The sequence below is a fragment of the Coloeus monedula genome (assembly GCF_965178545.1).
Source record: "Coloeus monedula genome assembly, chromosome: 8".
Lineage (NCBI taxonomy): Eukaryota > Metazoa > Chordata > Aves > Passeriformes > Corvidae > Coloeus > Coloeus monedula.
Genome location: NC_138788.1, coordinates 38,657,648 through 38,676,334, shown reverse-complemented (window position 1 = coordinate 38,676,334; position 18,687 = coordinate 38,657,648). Strand labels below are relative to the sequence as shown.

Here is an 18,687-nt window from a genome sequence, read left to right as displayed (position 1 = left end):
CCTCTTATTGCTAGTGGCAAAAGTGTCTCCTCTGATGTGGAGGACCATCTTTGTTTCAGTTTGGCACAAATATTCTGCCCATGTCCAAGATTAATATTATTACTTCTAATCTCATTTTTTCCTCTGGCCACTACTACTAGCCTCATCTCACATAACCATACCCTCTACTTTATTTTATCCACACCTCTTTGATATCCACAATACCTGTTGTAGCGCAAGTAAAGGTTCCACAAGCAAGAATGTCCATATTTCTGTCCTAATTAATCCTCATTTGTTGTTACTTTTGTCACTGAGTGCATCTTTCACACATATTTGTTTTTTCATGATTATCTATCATCTTCTTCAGTGCCATTTTAGATCTGTACATTGCTTCTCTAAATCTGAGTTGACTGTAAAGCCTGTAAACACTTTTTGTCTCCTGTATGTCTAAATATTGCTGTCACACCTTTAATTAATTGTCTGAATGACAGCAGAGTACTTGAGAGCAACCAGTAAGAAAGTGGTTAATATTGCCTTTTATTTAAAAAACTAACATCTCAACAAAGACTTCTCTGTGAAAAAAATTACTGTCAGTGCTTTATTGATATCCAGAGAACAGGAAAAATTTGGAGCCTCTGATACTGCACAGGAAAATAGTTTTGTGTTTTCTTCCATTTTTTTCTTATTATCTTCCAGCTTTAAAAACCAAAAATTACAGAAAATGCAGCAGTTTCTAAACAAGTTTTAAATAAATCTTTTTCTAAAAGTCAAACCCAAAGTTGTCTCAAAACTGTTTCCCATTAAATTAAATGTATATGACAATTGGTTTTGCACAGGAAAAAACATCCCAGTAGAACTTTTGACTCCGCAGGTGCCCAGGTGGCTGTTGAGGGAGCGCTGTAGGTGGATAGGCACTGGGGGCTCCTGTACCTGACTTGGGATGAAAATCCTGCTTTCTCTTTCTAGCTCTTGCTTATGGCTAGGCAAAAGGAAGCAGGGCTTAATGTCATGACTTTTCAATTTATTCCTGTATGTTCTCTCTGAGGATTCCTGTTTTGTTCCTATTGTGCTGTAGTTCTCCCTTTCCCTTATGAAAAAAGTCAAGGCTGTCTGCCCCATGGGGAAATGTGAGCACTGCCCTAAGGCTCCTCTATCAATACCCTTCCTTATAGTTTTTTGAGTGCAGTAATTCAAAATCTGATGTCAGACTGCCCACCCCAACATGCTCCATAGTAATGGGACCCCTCGCACTGGCTGTTAGTGCATTTAGTAGGTGGATGCCCATTTTTGTGAGTTGGAGGCACTGTCTTTGACTATCTTTGCAAACTGGTGTTCCCAATTAATTTACAGGCACAAACCAAGATTTCCTCGGTGAAATATTCTAAAAGGCTCACCAGTACCATTTCATCATGGGTGACCTTCAGTGAGGATGACACAGCCACTAATCAGATGGTGACTCTCATTTTAACTTGCTGTTTTCTATTGTTTCCCATGCATTTTTTCCATTGTTTTTTTTCTTTGCAATTACATAACTTTTGTTCCTTTATTTTGTACTACAGAGCTATACTTTACAGCCTCACCTTCTCAGGAGATAAAATAGTTCTGTTACTTTTAATTAAACACTAGCACTTCTGCCAATTCTTCATGATTTAATATATGTAATACCATTAACTTGTGATTAACCTAGGTCAATATATCCTTGAAAGAGAAAATCTGAGTCTTAAATGCAAGAATTTTCACAGTCAAATCACATCTGACTGTTTCAACGGACTAATGAGCACAAAAAGGTGCATACAATTAATAACTGAATACCTTACTCTTCCTATCACACAGTATTTCCAAAACATTTTAAAAAGGCATCTACATCTGTTCACTGTTCTGCTCCAGATAACACAGCATTAATGATAAAGAATGTGCCTGTCAGAAAAAGGATCGACATTTGGGTTTAAGATTGAGCCCTGCAAAAGTTCAAGCTCACTGAGGCCAAAACTACACTGTAAAAGACAGTCACCTCATGAGATTTTGTGAGACGAATAGGAAAACTGTAGAGTCTTTTGCAGTGAGTTCTCACATGTGCAGCTCATGATTTTATTTGTAAACTAACTCCCCTCTTTCGATCTTACCATCCCAAAATGAAGTCAAGGCAATGGAATCTGAACATCCTTCTAATCAGAAAACAGAAAGGGATCCAATTCAGATTAAATTCAATCCAGGGTGAATTAAGAGGAAGATCACAATGTATAAAATTTGCTTATTGAAAATTAGGTGTTTAAAATGTTCCAAGTTACTTGTCTATGTCTTGCAGCTACATTTCTCTAACAAAGGGAATTGTCAAATATCTTCACCTCTAGGGTACAGGGTGCTCGGGCCTGGATGGCATAGACATAGGTGCTCTTTGTGAGAAATTTTAAAAGGTATTCCAAGGACGTGAGATTCCTCAGCACTCGCTGTCTTGTACCTTTAAAAGGCAGGATGATAGTTAACTAGACTGCCAAAAGAAAGGGAGCCCCTGGATGCTCCCAGGTAGTGCCTTCTTCCTGATGTCTTGCCCATTGCTAGAGGCAATGTCCATTCCTTGTGGTGTCTGGAAGGGCAGCAGCTATCACTGAGCAAGGAAAACTCGCCGTGCTGCAGGTCTCTCTTTTGGAGCAAGGGTGCAGGCACCAAGCTTGGCCTCCTCACATTTGCTCAGCCTCATGTCAGTCCTAACCCATCCGCAGGAACCATCCAGCCCTTCACGTGCTCTACCCTCAAGGTCAGCACCAGTGCTTCCTAACTTCTCTTCTTCTGCAAAGGATACATTTGTGACAGTTTGGACTAATTTAGAGGAAAATATCCTCTGATAGAAGGCAGGTTACAACCAGCCCTCACCCACCAGATTTGGGAAAAAAAAATTTTCCTCGGAGGAAAATGAAAGAGATAAAAATATTTATTTGACAAAAACACAGGAAAAGAATAATAATATAAATAATATAAATAAATATTATATATATATAAATAGATATTATATAAATATATAAATATATAAATAATATAAATAATATAAATAATAAAACCTCTCACTGTGGAGAGAAACCTGGGAAGATTTCAGAGTCCTTCTGTAGGTGTGGTCTCTCTCCTCCTCCTGGGAGCTGGGTCGGTGTGGGCCCACCTCCGGGGCATCAGTGGAAAATTCTCCCAGTGTGTTCTGATGTTGAAACAGTCCAGAAGAGAAGAAAGGAAAAACCGAAGTCCCAGGAAAACAAAGTTCAACTCTCTGTCTCCCTCCAGAGAAAAGGAGCTGAAAGCTGGCTGAAAAGTAAGCAGGGTGCTTTGTCTGCTCTTGCTACCACAGCAGGAGAACGCAGAGGAGTGTGTGTCTGTCCTTGAACAACTGTTTTGAAAAGTTCACTCGGTTTTTCCTCTCTCCCCCCTCTCGGGCTCAGTTTAAAGGCACAGAAAGGCACAAAATTAATTTCTGGGCATAGAGCAGTGATAGGGGATACACATCATAAAGTCACCCCAAGACAACATTGTAGAAGAGGTCCAAAGGGCTTTTGTAAGATGCAAAACAAAGAGCATGGCTGAGACCTCTGCACTCACAGCTGTCCCAGGGGAACAATGGGGAGCTGGGTAATGGGAAAAAGAGCAGGGCCAAAGAAACTGACCACATGGTGTGTAAAGGGAAAGCACTACAGGAATACACTTCCTGCAGGGATCAGATTCTATCTATAAAGGATCTTTAGCAGAAAGATCTTATTGAATAATTCTTAAATATGTGATGAAGCAAAAAAAGATCAGCAGTGACCTAAGCAGGTACACATCATTACCTATTGTAGTGTGTTTGTCTCAGATGTCAGATACACTACTGCCTGAAGAAGGATACCCTTCATCCCATTGCCAAGCTCCCCTTTGCCTGGTGATGGAAGACAAGTGAGGATCTCCTGCTTTGTTCCGTGTTACTGCCGCTGCTGTTTCAGTGTTTAGATTGCCTTCACAGAACTAAGGCAGAATGCATCAAAATCCAGGGCTGTGCAGAAATATGGGGGATGAATTATTCTGTATGTCCATGGGTGTGAATGTGAGGGGCCACAAGCAGGAACAGATGGCCAAGCAGTCCACTGTGTCGCTGTGGAGGTGGTTACGACACACACAGACAGTGCCTTGGACAAAGGGAAAAAGCCATTTATTAAACAAAGCAGCCTCTTTTATACACCTTTCATATGTTATCATTTGTGTTACAGAATCATTGGCTGCAAAACTACTACAGTAGACTTGCTGGCTACTATTAACTATAACACATTATCATTGGCTACCTATGGCATAAGCGTTCACGCATTCAGAAAAATAACAGTTGTGGATATGTTGCTGTTTTTCTCCTATTGTCTGACTTTCATGCTTCTGTTGATACTACATTTTCACAGGTAAAAACTAACTGCTTTTCTTCTCATGTGCTTTTCTCACAAATAGAAGTTAACCATGTCCAAATTAAGGTCTGTGAAGCCTCCAGACCTGCTGTCGGCCTCAACACCACTGGGCATTCCAAGGCCAGAGTGGCTCAGGGACACGCTCCCTGTGCCTGTCCCTCCACCCCAGCAGGTAGCTACAGCTCTTCTCCTCATGAGCAGGAGAATCATACAGAAACCAGTCTCTGCAACATACCAGGGATTCAGAATATGCTTTGTACTGTATTTCTGTGTTACCTTTTCCTGATCCACCAGCATCTCCAGCTGCTGCAAGAATAGTTCTTGACTTCCAAGTCAGCAAGGTACTGCTCAGGGACTAGCTTTTACTACAGGTATGTCAGGTAGTCCATCACTCTTTTTCAATGCAATATAGTTTTTCAAACATTAACTTAACAGAAAGGAGAAAAAAAATCTGATAGAAACAAAATTTCTTTATTCTGTGTAAAATAATGCTATTTTTTTGAAGTAAAACTGAACCATTGATGATTCGTTCCATATCACATTTCTATAGCTAAGGCCTGTACAGGGTGGAGCTAGTGTAGCTTCTCTATACCCACTATGGAACAACATTTGTTTCAACTGGCATTGTACTAATGTCTTCTCTAGAAATAATGGTTTTCCATCCTAAAGCATTTAAATACAGTCAGCCATTGCCTTTTGTCCTAGAATGCATTCAATTAAAGATAGATTTTATATAGGATTAAAATTCTAATGTGCCAGTTCTTAGCAACATTTCATACAATGATCCCAATCACTGTGTAAAACAGAAGTCTGCCTTTATTACCTTCATAACCTGGTTTGGCTTTGCATGTGCAAGTGACATTCCACTAAAGCTAAGTATATTGCTGCATATTATTGTGTGAATGAAATATGAGATGGAATACAGCCATGGAAAGCTGGCAAATTCCATTAGTTTTCACTGTTTACAGAAGCAGTACTTGTGTTATAGTCCCTGCTTCTGAAAGTAGAGGTGTAATAACAAGTTAATAATTTATTCCGGAATCAGTAGCCCAATTAAAAGCAGTGAGGATGTGACTTTAGCAGAAACACGGATTTAAGGACTGGAGAGAGAGAGACACAACTGCTCCTCAGAGGAGAACAACAGTGTGGTGCCACTACCTGCTTCAAGTTGATTGTGGATTGGGAAGAGGAATGCAGTGGAGGAAGGGACTCTCCTTATAGCTGGGAGTTTGACTGCACCTGCAGAGCCAAGAGGCTCTTACATGCACTGAGGAGCCTGCAATCTCAAAAGCTGGTGTCCACAGGAGCAGAATGTCCCCAATGACAACATATTTTTGTATTAGATGATTGTAACAATGAAATACACTGTAGCATTGCAATAATGATCCTATCTCCACTCTACATGGGACAAATTTTGTTTTCTGAAGTTTTCAACAGAGCCAAAGATTGTCTACTTCTGTGTTCAACTCCAGTTTTCGTCTCAGAAATGGTGCTAGGAACTGCCATGGGGGACATCTCGCTGCCTCTTCTGTCCTGGGTTAGCACTGCTCTCTCTGAAGTCAGGTTCATGTTGGACTCCACAGCTCCTATGGCACTGCAACTGAACATTTGAATCAGACACTGCCTGAACTAAAAAGTTGAAAAAACAGGAGATCAGTCAAAACACATAAGAAATTTAAAAACAGTTCTAAAAATCAATCTGCATATTAGCTAAAAAGGTCTTTGAAATTCTCTCATGAACCAGTTGAGAATATGAAGAAATAACCCCATAAAATATATTTCCCCATGCCACCATGAAGAACTCTAAACCTAAAAATTAACTATGTTCTGAAAAGACCCAAACTACTGGTACATCCTAATCTAAAAAATAATTTTTCTTTTCTGCTTCTGGCTAATCATATCTAATGGACATAATTGGCCATTTCTCCAGACTCATGCTTTCATATACTAAATTCCCGGCTACTCGAAGATGGGTTTTTGTTGTTTGCATCCACAAACAGGATAAAGTGGCACACATCTACCACACTTTGGGAGATTAGGGTGCTGTCCACAGGATGTGAGATAAGCAATTGCTCTCTCTGCAGGACCGGATAAATAAATTCACCATTTCTTATTCAACAGACACTTAACTATTTTTCTTTATTTAATTTATGTGCTTATACTCTGCTTGATGCCACCACTCTCAGTTGCTGCATTCATTGCAGAAATCTGCTTGTGTTTATTATCATGCCTGTTATCACTGTGAGCACACAACACTCTCATTCATCCCCATATCAATTCTTTTTCTCTGCATCCAATCCTCTGCCCTCATTCCAGAGAAGAAAGCTCCCTGTTAAATGGCCATGTGCAATACTTCTTACCCCCTGCACATAAGCCACAAATGCCTCATTTCCCCAAGACAAATTCAAGCTTTGAAAATGTGCACCCCACCTGTAGATAATTTACTGGTGTTGCATTCCTAAACAATTATTGAAATATATTGTAACAGTCTTGAGAACATAATTTTCATACAGGAAACTAACTCATCTTCCCTAAGGGCTGATTTTCCTTTATAATATCTAAACCTAATAATTATTAACATTTATATTTCAAAAATGCTCAGAGGCTTATGCCATCTTGCACTAGGCAATTTTTTCGTTCTAAATGCTGGCTATTGTAATGCTTGTTAACTAACACATAGGTAGGTAGAAATAATTAATTATAAAGCAAGACAAAATAGCAAAATATGAGTGTTGGAGACACTCTGAGGGCATACAGTACCTGTTTGTTCATAAAGACATAAATAATTGGATTGTAAACGGTAGCTGTTTTGGAAAAGAAAGCCGGAATTGCTGCCAGACAAGGATCCAGCTCAATGGAGGGATATGCAGTGACTAGGATAGAAAAGGTAGCGTATGGCATCCAGCAGATTAGAAAGGCAATGATCATAAAAACAACCATTTAGTCACTTGTCCTTCAGGTCTCCTGGTAGTTCGCAGCCTGCCTTGTGCATCTGACACCTTTTAAGAAAAGAGAAAAGATTCTAGAAAACAAAACAGCAAGGTGTCCAGCCAGTGACTTTAGTGAGCTGTCTAGTTGCCATGCTAGAAGGAAAGACCTGCTCTTCCCAAGTGTGGCAGCACAGAAGGATGGATGCTGAAGTTACTGCTGAGGGACATGAATTACCATATACCAGCATTAGTAAATGTTCCTTTGCTTAAGTATCTTTGTATTTTTATTGTCAAAGTGAAAAAGAAGGGCATCATGGTGAATCATAAGCAGATCGTGAGCTGAATTCAAGCACTTTCTATCCCATGTAGCCTTTGCAGACAACTAGGTGTCTGATAGGGGTGTTACAGACAGCACTCTGCCAAAGCTGTGCAACCTCCTCACCAAGGGGGAAATTTACACCAGAGGCATCTGTCTGGCTCAGTGGTGCTTTATGGCCTTCCCCAGAAGGGCATTCACAATCTAATGATACCAGAATTAAAGTGGGATTGGGGCATTTAGTAGGAATGCTCTTCCTCTTTTCCTCATTGATCATGCAAGAAGCTTGGACACATATATTCATACAGAGACTAGGTGATGTCAAACAGCGTCTTTCCAGGAAACATCTTTGGTTTCTGATGACTTAGTGAAACAAGGCGCTGTTATGAAATGTTATTTTACATGAGAAATAACTAATAACTGTGTATGGCTCCAGAAAAACCTGATGCCTGGTCTTGCAATGTTACATTCTAATAAAGTAAGATTTTTTTTTTTGTCTAACATGGCCTTTTAACTTCCTGCAGTAATGTTAGAACTCTATGGAGACATTTTCTCTAACTTTCGAATTGCACTCAGAGAATTCAATATATTTAGTACTTAAAGAGGTATAGAAGCACCTCCTGGGAAGGGCAATGTCCTCATCTCCGTAGAAAGTTGCAATTCATGTCCGTTTTTACCAAATATAAACATAACAACGACAGTAATAATAATAACAATAACGAATTATTAAAATAACTACAAGTTATTAGGCATTAAGAAAGGCTGTGTTTGGTACTGATAAGATATTCCCTGCAAATATATGAAATTTCTATAGCATTTTTTCATATATGCTGTACCTACACAGAGAGCAGCCCAGCCTCCCTTTCAGCAGAAGTGCAGTCCCCTGGAAAAGGAACAAAATCTCCTTGATTGCACTTTCAACTGTTTCATCTTTGTCTCACATCAGCCGGGTCTTTTTTTCAGATACAGCTTTTCCTTTCTCTCTAAATACAGGTAAGGAACAACGTACTGGTGCTTTATCTTCCAAACAAAGGAATACTGCCATCATAATTTACCTCTGTTGTAAACTGCTAATTTAATATTTTTCTGAAGATTAATTTCTTTCATCAACTTTAATGTTGCAGTGAAAGCTACAATTGGCATTGTAAAGCTGGGGTCACTGGGACTGAGGGACTGGCAGACTACTAAGACAGAACTATTCCACTCAGGAACAAGCCTACACTGTGACAACCATGGGACAAAATGCATGAAGAGGGATGGTTGGGAACATCGAGACACCAGTTCTGCTGCTTGGCTCCTTCTCTGTTCACTGTAGTCAGATTTTTGAAAATGAGCTTAGTTGTGAGATATAGCCAAAGTAGCAATTCATTATAGATTTCCAGAATATGTTGCAGGTTCTGGCTTTTCAGAGCTGAAGGCCGAGACTGGCACAAGCTAGATGGTTACAACTCCATCACTTGTGATGTGGCATTTTGAGGCCACCCCCTCTTTCCTGGCTGTGGTCTGCCAGGTCACTGAGCTGCGAGGGAAGCGTGAAACACACAGCTTGCCCTGAAGTGTGATTTTTTAAATAATACCCCTATTATTTCTGGATAACAGCCTAGAGACAACGTGCCAGAGTGGTTTCAGGCCAATGCTGGGACACACTACGTGGCACTGATCAGCCTTCCAGAAGACATCCTGACCTAACTCAAATGGCCAAATGGACCATTCATGACTCCTGCTGTGACTGACAGTGACATTTTCCATCACTGCCTCCCTTATTCATCGTCTCAATTGCTTTGTTTTTCTGTGCAACTGCTGAAGCACCTGAGTAACAGATTAGCCACCGGTCTGGCAGCCCCAAGACAGTGCTGGATGCAAATGGTCTCGCTTCCTTCACATCCCCCCTGCTGAGGTAACACCCCTCCCTTCCATGGCCGGACACCAGACTACCCCATGTGTTCCCCTCCCAGGAGCACATGCCTCCTGGAGGTGGCCCTTTCCCACTCTGCTGTGACTGCCAGTCTGCAGGAAGGGACACCTGTCCCTGGCAGGACTGGGAGCCCCAGTGTGGCTGCTGTGGGCTGTGCCCCACCTCCCACACCAATCTGGCCCCCTGTGGTCTCTCTTCATTCCGTTGCCTCTGCAAGTAGGTTAGGGCAGGGTGAAATAAAATACTAATAGAAGTTCTGGGTATTCAGAATAACAGAACCGTAGTTTTACAAATTTTCTTAAGAGAGCCTGACCCTAAATCAGCAATTGTTTTCTTCAAGCATTTCAGTATCCTGTTCTTCAGGTCCCCCCATCCCTGCCACCAGCGAGCGCTGTGCTACCTCACTGTCGTCCACATTGCGCCTGGGAAACCTCTTGTGTTTAATACTGAGATCAGCCTCTCCCAGCCGTTTAACCTTTTCTCCCCTGAACGAATCCTGGAGGAAATCAAGAAAAATCCATTCACAGGAATCACAATGTCACCCAAATTTCCCTTCTGTTTTGTTGTTACTTAGAAAGAATTATATTCAGAATAAATACAATAAATTTGACTACCCCAAATACTTCCAAAACATCAATAAATTGAAGAAATTTACTGAATTTATTTCTGAAGCAATGTCAGGGCAGTTTTTCAGTAAATAGAAATGCCAGTATTGTCCCAAAATCTTGTCCCCAAATCCTGGACCAAATAGGAATTTTCCTATTTTATTGTCTTCTTTTTCATTTTTTGCAGCTTCTCTTTTGGATCAGGTCAACATGACCATTGAATAAAATTCAAAAGCATTTCTCAAGTCTTTTAAATATTCCTGGACAAATGAATATTTTGTTTACTAAACAGCATTGCATTATGTACAAAGGCTATGTCTTATTTTGAATGTGTTACAAAGTAGTAGCCAGCACTCTTAGAATTTACAACTGCAGTCATTTTAAGCTACATTCTGATTTGCCTGGTTTGAGTTTTATGAAATGTCACTGAATTGAAGTACAATTATGAATAAACCAATACTGTGTTATTCTGTTTATGAGATAGACATTCTTTCATTTACATGATGTTTGACTAATGAGATGCACTGATTAAGTGATGCAAACTGCACAATTTAAAAAATCACTTCTAACCATAGCATGAATTTCTGTGTGTAAGGATAATTATATAACAAGGGATGTAACTGAGTGTTTGCTGCCTGCAAATATGATCTGCTTATGTCTGATCTTTATAGAAAATCAAACAGTAATTCCAAACTTTTGCATACATACAAGTTTACTTATGAGTACTTCTTCTTACCTTTTTTAGCTTCCACACCAATTTTCCATAGGATACCAAAATCACCAATAAGGGTACTATAAAACAGGTGGTGAAGAACGCAATAATGTATGTACGGTCAGCATAGGCTCCTGAGTACCTGTATAAAATACAAAATACCTTGTGTATGTATTACTAATACGTGTTTTTACTATTTTCTTGAAATACTAATTCTGCTTTTCAAAGATGTCACTAGTATTTTTGTCAAATGTTTTTGTTCAGTGTGCCCCTTTACAGCTCTAGTCATATCACCAGATGGAGCACTGGGCCATTTCCCTGCCCAGGGGCTAGGAGAGAATCCTATGACCATAGATACAGTACGAGAGAACAGTGGGGCTAATTAGGTGGGAAGGGACATGTAGTCCAACCTCCTGCTCCAAGTAGAGCCAGCTATGGGTCAGACCAGCTTGTTCAGAGCTTTGTCCAGTCTTCTGAAAAAATCTGTCTGTTTGTCCTATGACTCCAGACAAAAATCACAAGGTATAGGGTGATTATTTTCATTAGAGATGGAGGCTCCACCCTTTAGAAATTTTTGTTTTAAAAACTGCTCTTGGAAAATTTTGATCAATTTTCTTACAACTTTCTTTACATCTGTTTTTTTTCAGAGATTTACATCATCTTTAAACCTTTTATTTAAATTTCTGGCCCTGAGACATCCTGAGGTGCAAGTTTCGTTTTTTTACCATACTCTGAGAGAGTGGCCTTACCAGTTAGGCTCACAAGTAGTTCCAATCTTACTGGTCGTGTAACTGCTCCAACCAGTTGTTGGTGGAATGGTCCAAATGAAGGAAAAAGTCCACACAAAGACAATACCTAGAGCTGCCTGCTTCCCCCTCAAGCGCTTATTTCTCAGCGGGCGGCAGATCACAATGTAGCGCTCAAAAGCCAACAGAGCAAGAGACCAGAGAGCTGCAATGCCTGTAGCAAGAGAACACAGTCAGCATCAAATTTGGGTAGATCACTGAAAAGCAAGCACCATCCCAAATTACAGAATCCCTGAACTGTTTGGTTTGAAAGGCATCTGTGGAGGTCATTGTTCCCCCTCAAGCACTGTCCACATAGTAGGTTATTCAGGACCAAGTGCAGTTGGGTTTTGAGTATCTTTGGAGACGGAGACTCCACAACCACTCAGGGCAACCAGTTACACTCTTTGACTACCCACAACATCAAACACCTTTTCTATCAACACAAGTTATGAAAGGATGGCCAATTTATGTGCATTATTCTAATATTAATGAAGAGCATAAGAATTTCACATTTTTCCAGTTTTCCAGTCTACAGTATAAGGGCTACAAAATCAAGCAGCTGATCAGACCAGTTAAGTGATTATGACTTAGTCTTTTCATTTGTTTCTACTCTGAAAAGCTGCAAATCATGTAGCATCCAAATTAACTAACTAAAATCTTCAAAACACTATCTTTGCAAAAATTGTTTCAGACTATCATAAAACTCAAACCTGCAGACAGCTACCCACAATATCACATTATCAATTTAGGCACATATTACCTGGTGGGACACCAAAATCTTGAAACAGCCTGATATTTCTCCATAGGACACGACTTACATGCCACAAACTGATGCAGAAGCATTGTTCCTCACCAACATACCCTCTGACTAGCTTAAACAGGCAGAGAGCAGCTATGGGACTCCTTTTCAGACTGAGGATCAGCACTGTGTGTGATTTAGAACAGGGACAAGCATTACTGGCTGTCTTTATGTAGCTTCAGAAACAGGGACAGGACGCAGGAATGAGTGTCTGTCTCAAGTAAGTAGACGACCCCATTTATTCTGTAGAGATGTATTTACACAGGGTTCTATGTGGTGAGGATTTTTCCTCTTACTACTTCTAATAATTTTTGTAGTAAGTGAACAAAGCCATGAAAAAAAAATCACAAAGAGATGTAATTGTGTGGACTGACTGTTACAGGTGTGTCCCTGCTCCTCAGAACCACTGGAGGGTAGAGAACATGAGATGTTCTGTGCCCTGAGGTTTTCCCCAGTTTATGGGCAGCCATTCACTCTTTTTCTCTCTCTCTTATTTATCCATATATGCACGCCTAACTACAAATATTGAAAACAGCTGTGCATAAGGATTTTTTTCCTGAAATTGTTTTAACTTAAGCTCCACAACACTGCTATTCTATTGGCAAGCTTTTCCTCATTCTATGAAACACATTGTATTATCAATACACATGCAACAGGCCATGTATATGGCGGGGATAGAGAGAGAGGTTTCTCACTCTCCACTACAGAATATATGTAACTGGGGAAAATACCAGTGAATTCAAAGGCATGCAAAGTCAGTGACTTAGGAAACTGCAGTAGAATACAGGGAAGGAAGTTGAAGGAAAAAACATGCAACCACAAACAAAATCAAGCTTACCAAAAAATGTGACAGCAAATCCTTCCAGTACACAAGCCCAGTATCCCATATAAAAATAACCTTTCAGATTTGTTAAAAAGCTGATGGTACCACCAATCAGTGAGACCAGGAAATCAGCCACAGACAAATTGACTATAATATAATTGACAGGTTGTCTCAATTGCTTGAACTTAAAAGTTACCAGGATTACAGCCAGGTTCTCAGCAAGTGACAGGGAGGTCACCACCAACATTACTGCTGCCAGAAGCCTGAATTGCCAGGGCTGGATGGAGTCCAAGGGACGATGGAAGGGATCCAATCTGGCAGGAACAGAGTAACTGGACAAAAGCGACTCATTTTCAAATGCTCTGAATGCATCCATTACTTCACTCAGCAAAAATAATATCATATAATATTGAAGTTTAGTTTCAGATCTGTAAATAATATTCAGGATTAAAAGAGATGTTTGCTGTCTCCAACAAAGTGTGAGCAGACTCCCCCTCCTTCTGCTTTCCAATAATAACTGAAGAAAAATGTTTCAGTTGGAGGAAAGTTTAGTGCTGCAGACTGAACGTAGGAACAGGGATTAGCAAGAATATCTTTTAGAGCAACTTGTGCCCCTCTCTGCCCATCATCTCCTGCCTCTCTCCCACTGCAGCTGTGCCTTTATCTGTAGTAGAACCCAGCTGTGGAAGCTGCAGGTTTCCTCCTCCTGCAGCAGCCAGCAGTGCTGAAATACCCCAAGCCTCCCACACTTTCAAGATGCAGCTGGTTTTTTTTTTTTTTTTGGTCAGTGCAAGGGTTGTGAGTTCTCCCCCATGCCCGGTGATGATGGGAGTGCAGCAAGGGGGAGGCTCCCAGCTGAATGTTTTCTTGAAAGACAGCAGCACTGGAGAGATTAATGGGGAAAATGGATGAGACTGCACTACAAAACTCTGCCCGCATCTCAGGCTGGCTTAAGGCTCCAAATTAAGTAAGTTTTCTCTGTTATTCCGTGGAATTTCAGTTTTTATTGAGACAGTATGAATGTCATTCCTGAAGAAGGCATAATGATTCTAACTGCAGTTTTAGCACTAAAACCTAAAAGAAGCAAAACAATATTTTAAAGATAGCATTTGTAAATACAGTAAAAGAAATACAACTTGACAACAGACACCAGGAAAATTAAGTCATATATTTCTGACAAAAATGACTGAATATACCTAACTCTGATAGTTATCAGTAGTTAGGGTTACTTGTTTCTATTTCCAAAGATAAGTTGCACAGTAATCTCTGCATCCTCACTAGGCATAACACTGTGATAGGTATTGCAGTACTCCTGTTTTACAGGACTGCCAGTAATTATTCCACAAATTAAGAAGGATACCTCAAAAAAATGGAAATCATTCTACTGTGTTGTGAGATAATTCCTGGGACTGTAATCATTAAGCAGATCCTCAGTTTTAACCAGAATCAAAAAACCAAAAGCAATCCAGTTATTGTCTTGGAGAGTTCACACTTTGAACGCACAGCACATACAACACACGAATAAATGAATAAATGAACAGTTAGAGTAGGAATGAGTAACACTGCTGGTCCATACAGTCTCCCGACTTCAGATTTGTTTTGGTTTGTACATGAAATATCTTGTTAACGCAGGCTAAAATCTTTTGGCATGCAGGAATGGAATCATAAGGGCTTCTGGATACTGGCAGAAAAAGCTATGCACCAGAAAATTTTGAACTGAAAAAAAGTTTCCTATTTACCATAAACAAAATACCAAAGATATTTTTAAATGGTTGGTAACTGAAAAGGAAAGAAATATTGCTTAAACAGTTCAAATCTAGCAACAAAATTACTCACAAAACTATACTTATTCAGCAGGAATATAAAAAAATTCCAAGTGTTATTAATAAAAGAAAGATCAACACAGAGCAACATTAAAATGCCTCCAGACAGTCCTTGCATGACATGGTTCAGCATAGTTCCACTCCCTGCATGCTACAGTAGAAGATCTGGGCCACAGCTTTAAAATTACGTTTGAATATTACTTTGTTAGAAATTATGTGCGATTATAAATTCTTGTGGGTTTTGTAATGAAACCAGGACTCTGAATTTAGCATATGACAGGGAAGGTAGTATCTGGACTTGTCTATAGTACAAATCTCTTGATTGTACATTCAGGATTAAAAGATGTTTTGCTCTAACAAAAGTGTGAGCAAACTCCCCCTCCTTCTGCTTTCCAGTAATAATCGAGGAAAAAATGTTTTGGTTGGAGGAAAGTTTAGCATTGCAGAGTGAACTCCTTAAAACGATGGCTAACTATTACCAGCTATTTTCTCGTTGTTCTATGTTATCATATTTTTAAGGTTGGTTGTGTAAGTTACTATTCTAGTTAGAGTTTAAATTCATTTTCTTTTCTTTATCTTGTGTTTCCTCTTTGTTAAGAATCCTTTAAAAATATTCCTATACTGTCTTGATTGCTCATTTTGTTTGTTTTTCTTCTTCAGCAGGTCAGCTTAATCACTGTCAGTGGTTCTCTGCAAAATGCTCTCTTGTTACAACTTACAGCAGTTGCACTTCTTGCAGCAGCAGGGGTTTGTATTTGCTACTTGGCCCACATTTGCCACCACCTTGCACTGCAGGCCTTTTTTCTTCCTTTAGGTCCAAATATTAAAGACATGGATTTTTATATTCTTGTTGTGAAATTTTTTTTCTGAAATCAGTATAAGGCAAAATTAGAAAAACAAAGCATTGTCTTACGAGCACAGGAAGAAAAGGAATATCTCAGGTTTGTAGCCTTCCTTTAAGGAGACAGATGTTCCCCAGCAATGCATCACAGGAGTTTTAGCTCCTTTTATTAAAGTCTTGTTTTCTATTAATTCCAAATTCCTTTTCCTGAATTTCCATATACTGAAAGTTTGTTGATAAACGTGACGCACATGGAAACCGAGAAGCCTCTGCTCATCACTACCTCACACATCTGACCTACTGCAGCCTTCATTTTCTTGGGCAGAATTGAAGCATGACTGGGCAAAAGTGATGAAACCCACCCAAAATTTCACTCTGTATCTGCTTACCTTCTCCCTTGCAGTAATCCCCAAGGGCTGAAAGGGCTGAAAGGTAAGTACTTCTGAGGGGATGATGTGATGTGAGTACGTGCACTGTGTCCTGGGCTTCTGTTGCTTCACGCCATGCTCAGCACAGCTCTTGTCACAGAGAGATTTTGGCCAGTGGGTGGGACACCAGACTCTTTCTATGTGGTGGCAAAGAAAGGCTGGTGAGAGGGAGATGTCTGTTGTGAGCCAGAGAGCTCGCAGGAATTTGGGAAAAGGAACTGTAAATGTTGAAATCAAAATAATGTGACATTTGATATTATACTGACCCGTCTCATTGGGTGGGTTCCAAAGAATTCTCTGTGGATGAATTTTCTTGTACAGACCTTGAGAAACCAACAGATAACACATGGAATCAGCAGGGAGCAAAAACCAGACCCAGGGACTCCTTTCCTCTAGCTGCACAAGATTAGATCCCACTGTCTCTTTGCAAAGCAGTTATTTTTTTCTTAATCAACCTGAGTATCTCAGATAATCCAGAAATGAAAATAAATGTTCTAAATATTTCGTTTGTCCAGAGGCCTTTATAATGACTGATGGTAAAGATAACCTACATCTGGCTGCAGTGATATGTACAATACACACAGGGGTCTCATTATATACATGTCATATTTAGTGAAGTTCTGCTGCTAATTTCTAGTCCCCAAATGCATTAGTTTTAGCTCAACTTCTGAGAAGCAGTCTTGCTTTCTTAGATCAGCTGATGATTGAAAAACATTCTGAAAGCCTACTGAATATAATTACAATATTAAAAACTGAAATTCAGCATCAACAGAAACAAAAGCAGTCAAGCTTTTTGCTTCATACTGACAGCTGAATCTGTCTTTACCCAAAACAACTCCTGAGCCCAGGTAGCTGGTAAAAAGATTTGACTGCACATTGCTGACATGAAGACCTGTGTGTGCTGTATTATTTTGCTGGCAGAATTTGTCAGTTCACTGCTTAAACATGTTATCCAACCTCTGATTAAATTGATGGAATTTAACAGAACAGTAAGAACTGAAGCATTACTGAAAGTTAATTGCAAATACGGATTTCAGGAGCTGACCCTGACTTGATCCTACATGACTTAATACGTGCTTCTGCTCTAAATAGTAATTTTGGATATTATTAAGAGTATTCAAGAGCCTACATAAAACATTCCTATCTCTTCCTGCTCACTTTGAAAAAATCAGTCTGAAATGTGAAAAATTAAAGGGCCTTTTCTATTTCTCCTGCCCTAATAGTAAATAATTAATTGCAATCTCTTTGCAGATGGTTTCCCCAGTTAGGGCTGATCTGAATATAAATTCCATTTCTGCAAACTAAATACACTTGCAGATGTTTTCATGAACACGGAAATATTTCCAGAGCACTTCCTTTTGAGATGCACCAGAAGTTATCATCCACATATCTTGTTTACTCCAGCATCAATGGAGTTATAATTGCCTGTAATTGGAGTTTTCTGATGGCATAGCATATTTTATGTACTCTCTTGTCCATCTGAATTAGGTTTTACCTAATAATTTTTTTTGTATTTGTACTGAAATAGAACATTAATCGCTGAGAATCTATGAGAAGAAAGTAAAATCTTCTGAGATACTACTTTAAGAGAGTTTTAGGTCCTGTATAAACCAAGCCATATGTCATTTTGCCATACACAAAGGTCCATGAAAAAGAACAATCACTTCTCAATTCAGTGACCCTCTTATTCCTAGCACAAATGTCCCAGATACATGTTCCTGTATGCTTCAGATTGTTCAGGGTTAACTTTTTAAAATGATGGTATCTATTGCAGCCCTAAATTAAAAGTTAGCATATCTTGCAGCCCATTAAATGAAGGCTTATACTGATCCAAATGCCATTAAATTCTATCACAAAAAGTGAGTCCCATTAAACCAGGGCAAAAAGGAGATGAAGGGAATTGGTAAGGATACATGGAAGGACCAATGCCACCACTTTTTCCTCATGCTCTGGGAGCACTGCAGTTGCAATGCTCACTTCTGGCCCAGCAGGTGGTCAGAAGGATACACCTTGGGGAGGGACTGCCAGAGGTTCACACAGCTGGTCACCAGCCTGGAGAGCCAGGTACTGTGAAACTGTAGACAGAAATTTGCTAAGCAGTCCTTTGGAGTTAAAACAGCAAGAATTGCACAGACTGCTTCAGAGCATAGTCAGAAATCTTGCAGATAAACTTAGACTGCCTGAGACATCCTGTGTGTGAAATCCCACAACACCTGTGTTACTCAGTGCTTTGGAAAGAAAAGCAAAGGAGTGAGTGTTGAGAGAGGAGATGAGGCTTTCTCATGCAAGGATGCAGAGTGGACTGACAATGAATTTGCCATA

General features: G+C 39.8%; 1 protein-coding gene across 1 annotated transcript; it reads right to left on the bottom strand.

The window, feature by feature from the left end:
• Positions 1 to 5,815: 5,815 nt before the first annotated feature.
• On the bottom strand, positions 5,816 to 13,649 carry LOC309575683 (opsin-VA-like; the record flags this gene model as incomplete). The annotated part of the gene is given in 7 exon segments (XM_082286371.1): positions 5,816 to 5,836; positions 5,838 to 6,014; positions 7,146 to 7,327; positions 7,330 to 7,384; positions 10,888 to 11,005; positions 11,613 to 11,823; positions 13,289 to 13,649. Coding segments are annotated over 7 exon segments (1,125 nt in total).
• Positions 13,650 to 18,687: the final 5,038 nt, after the last annotated feature.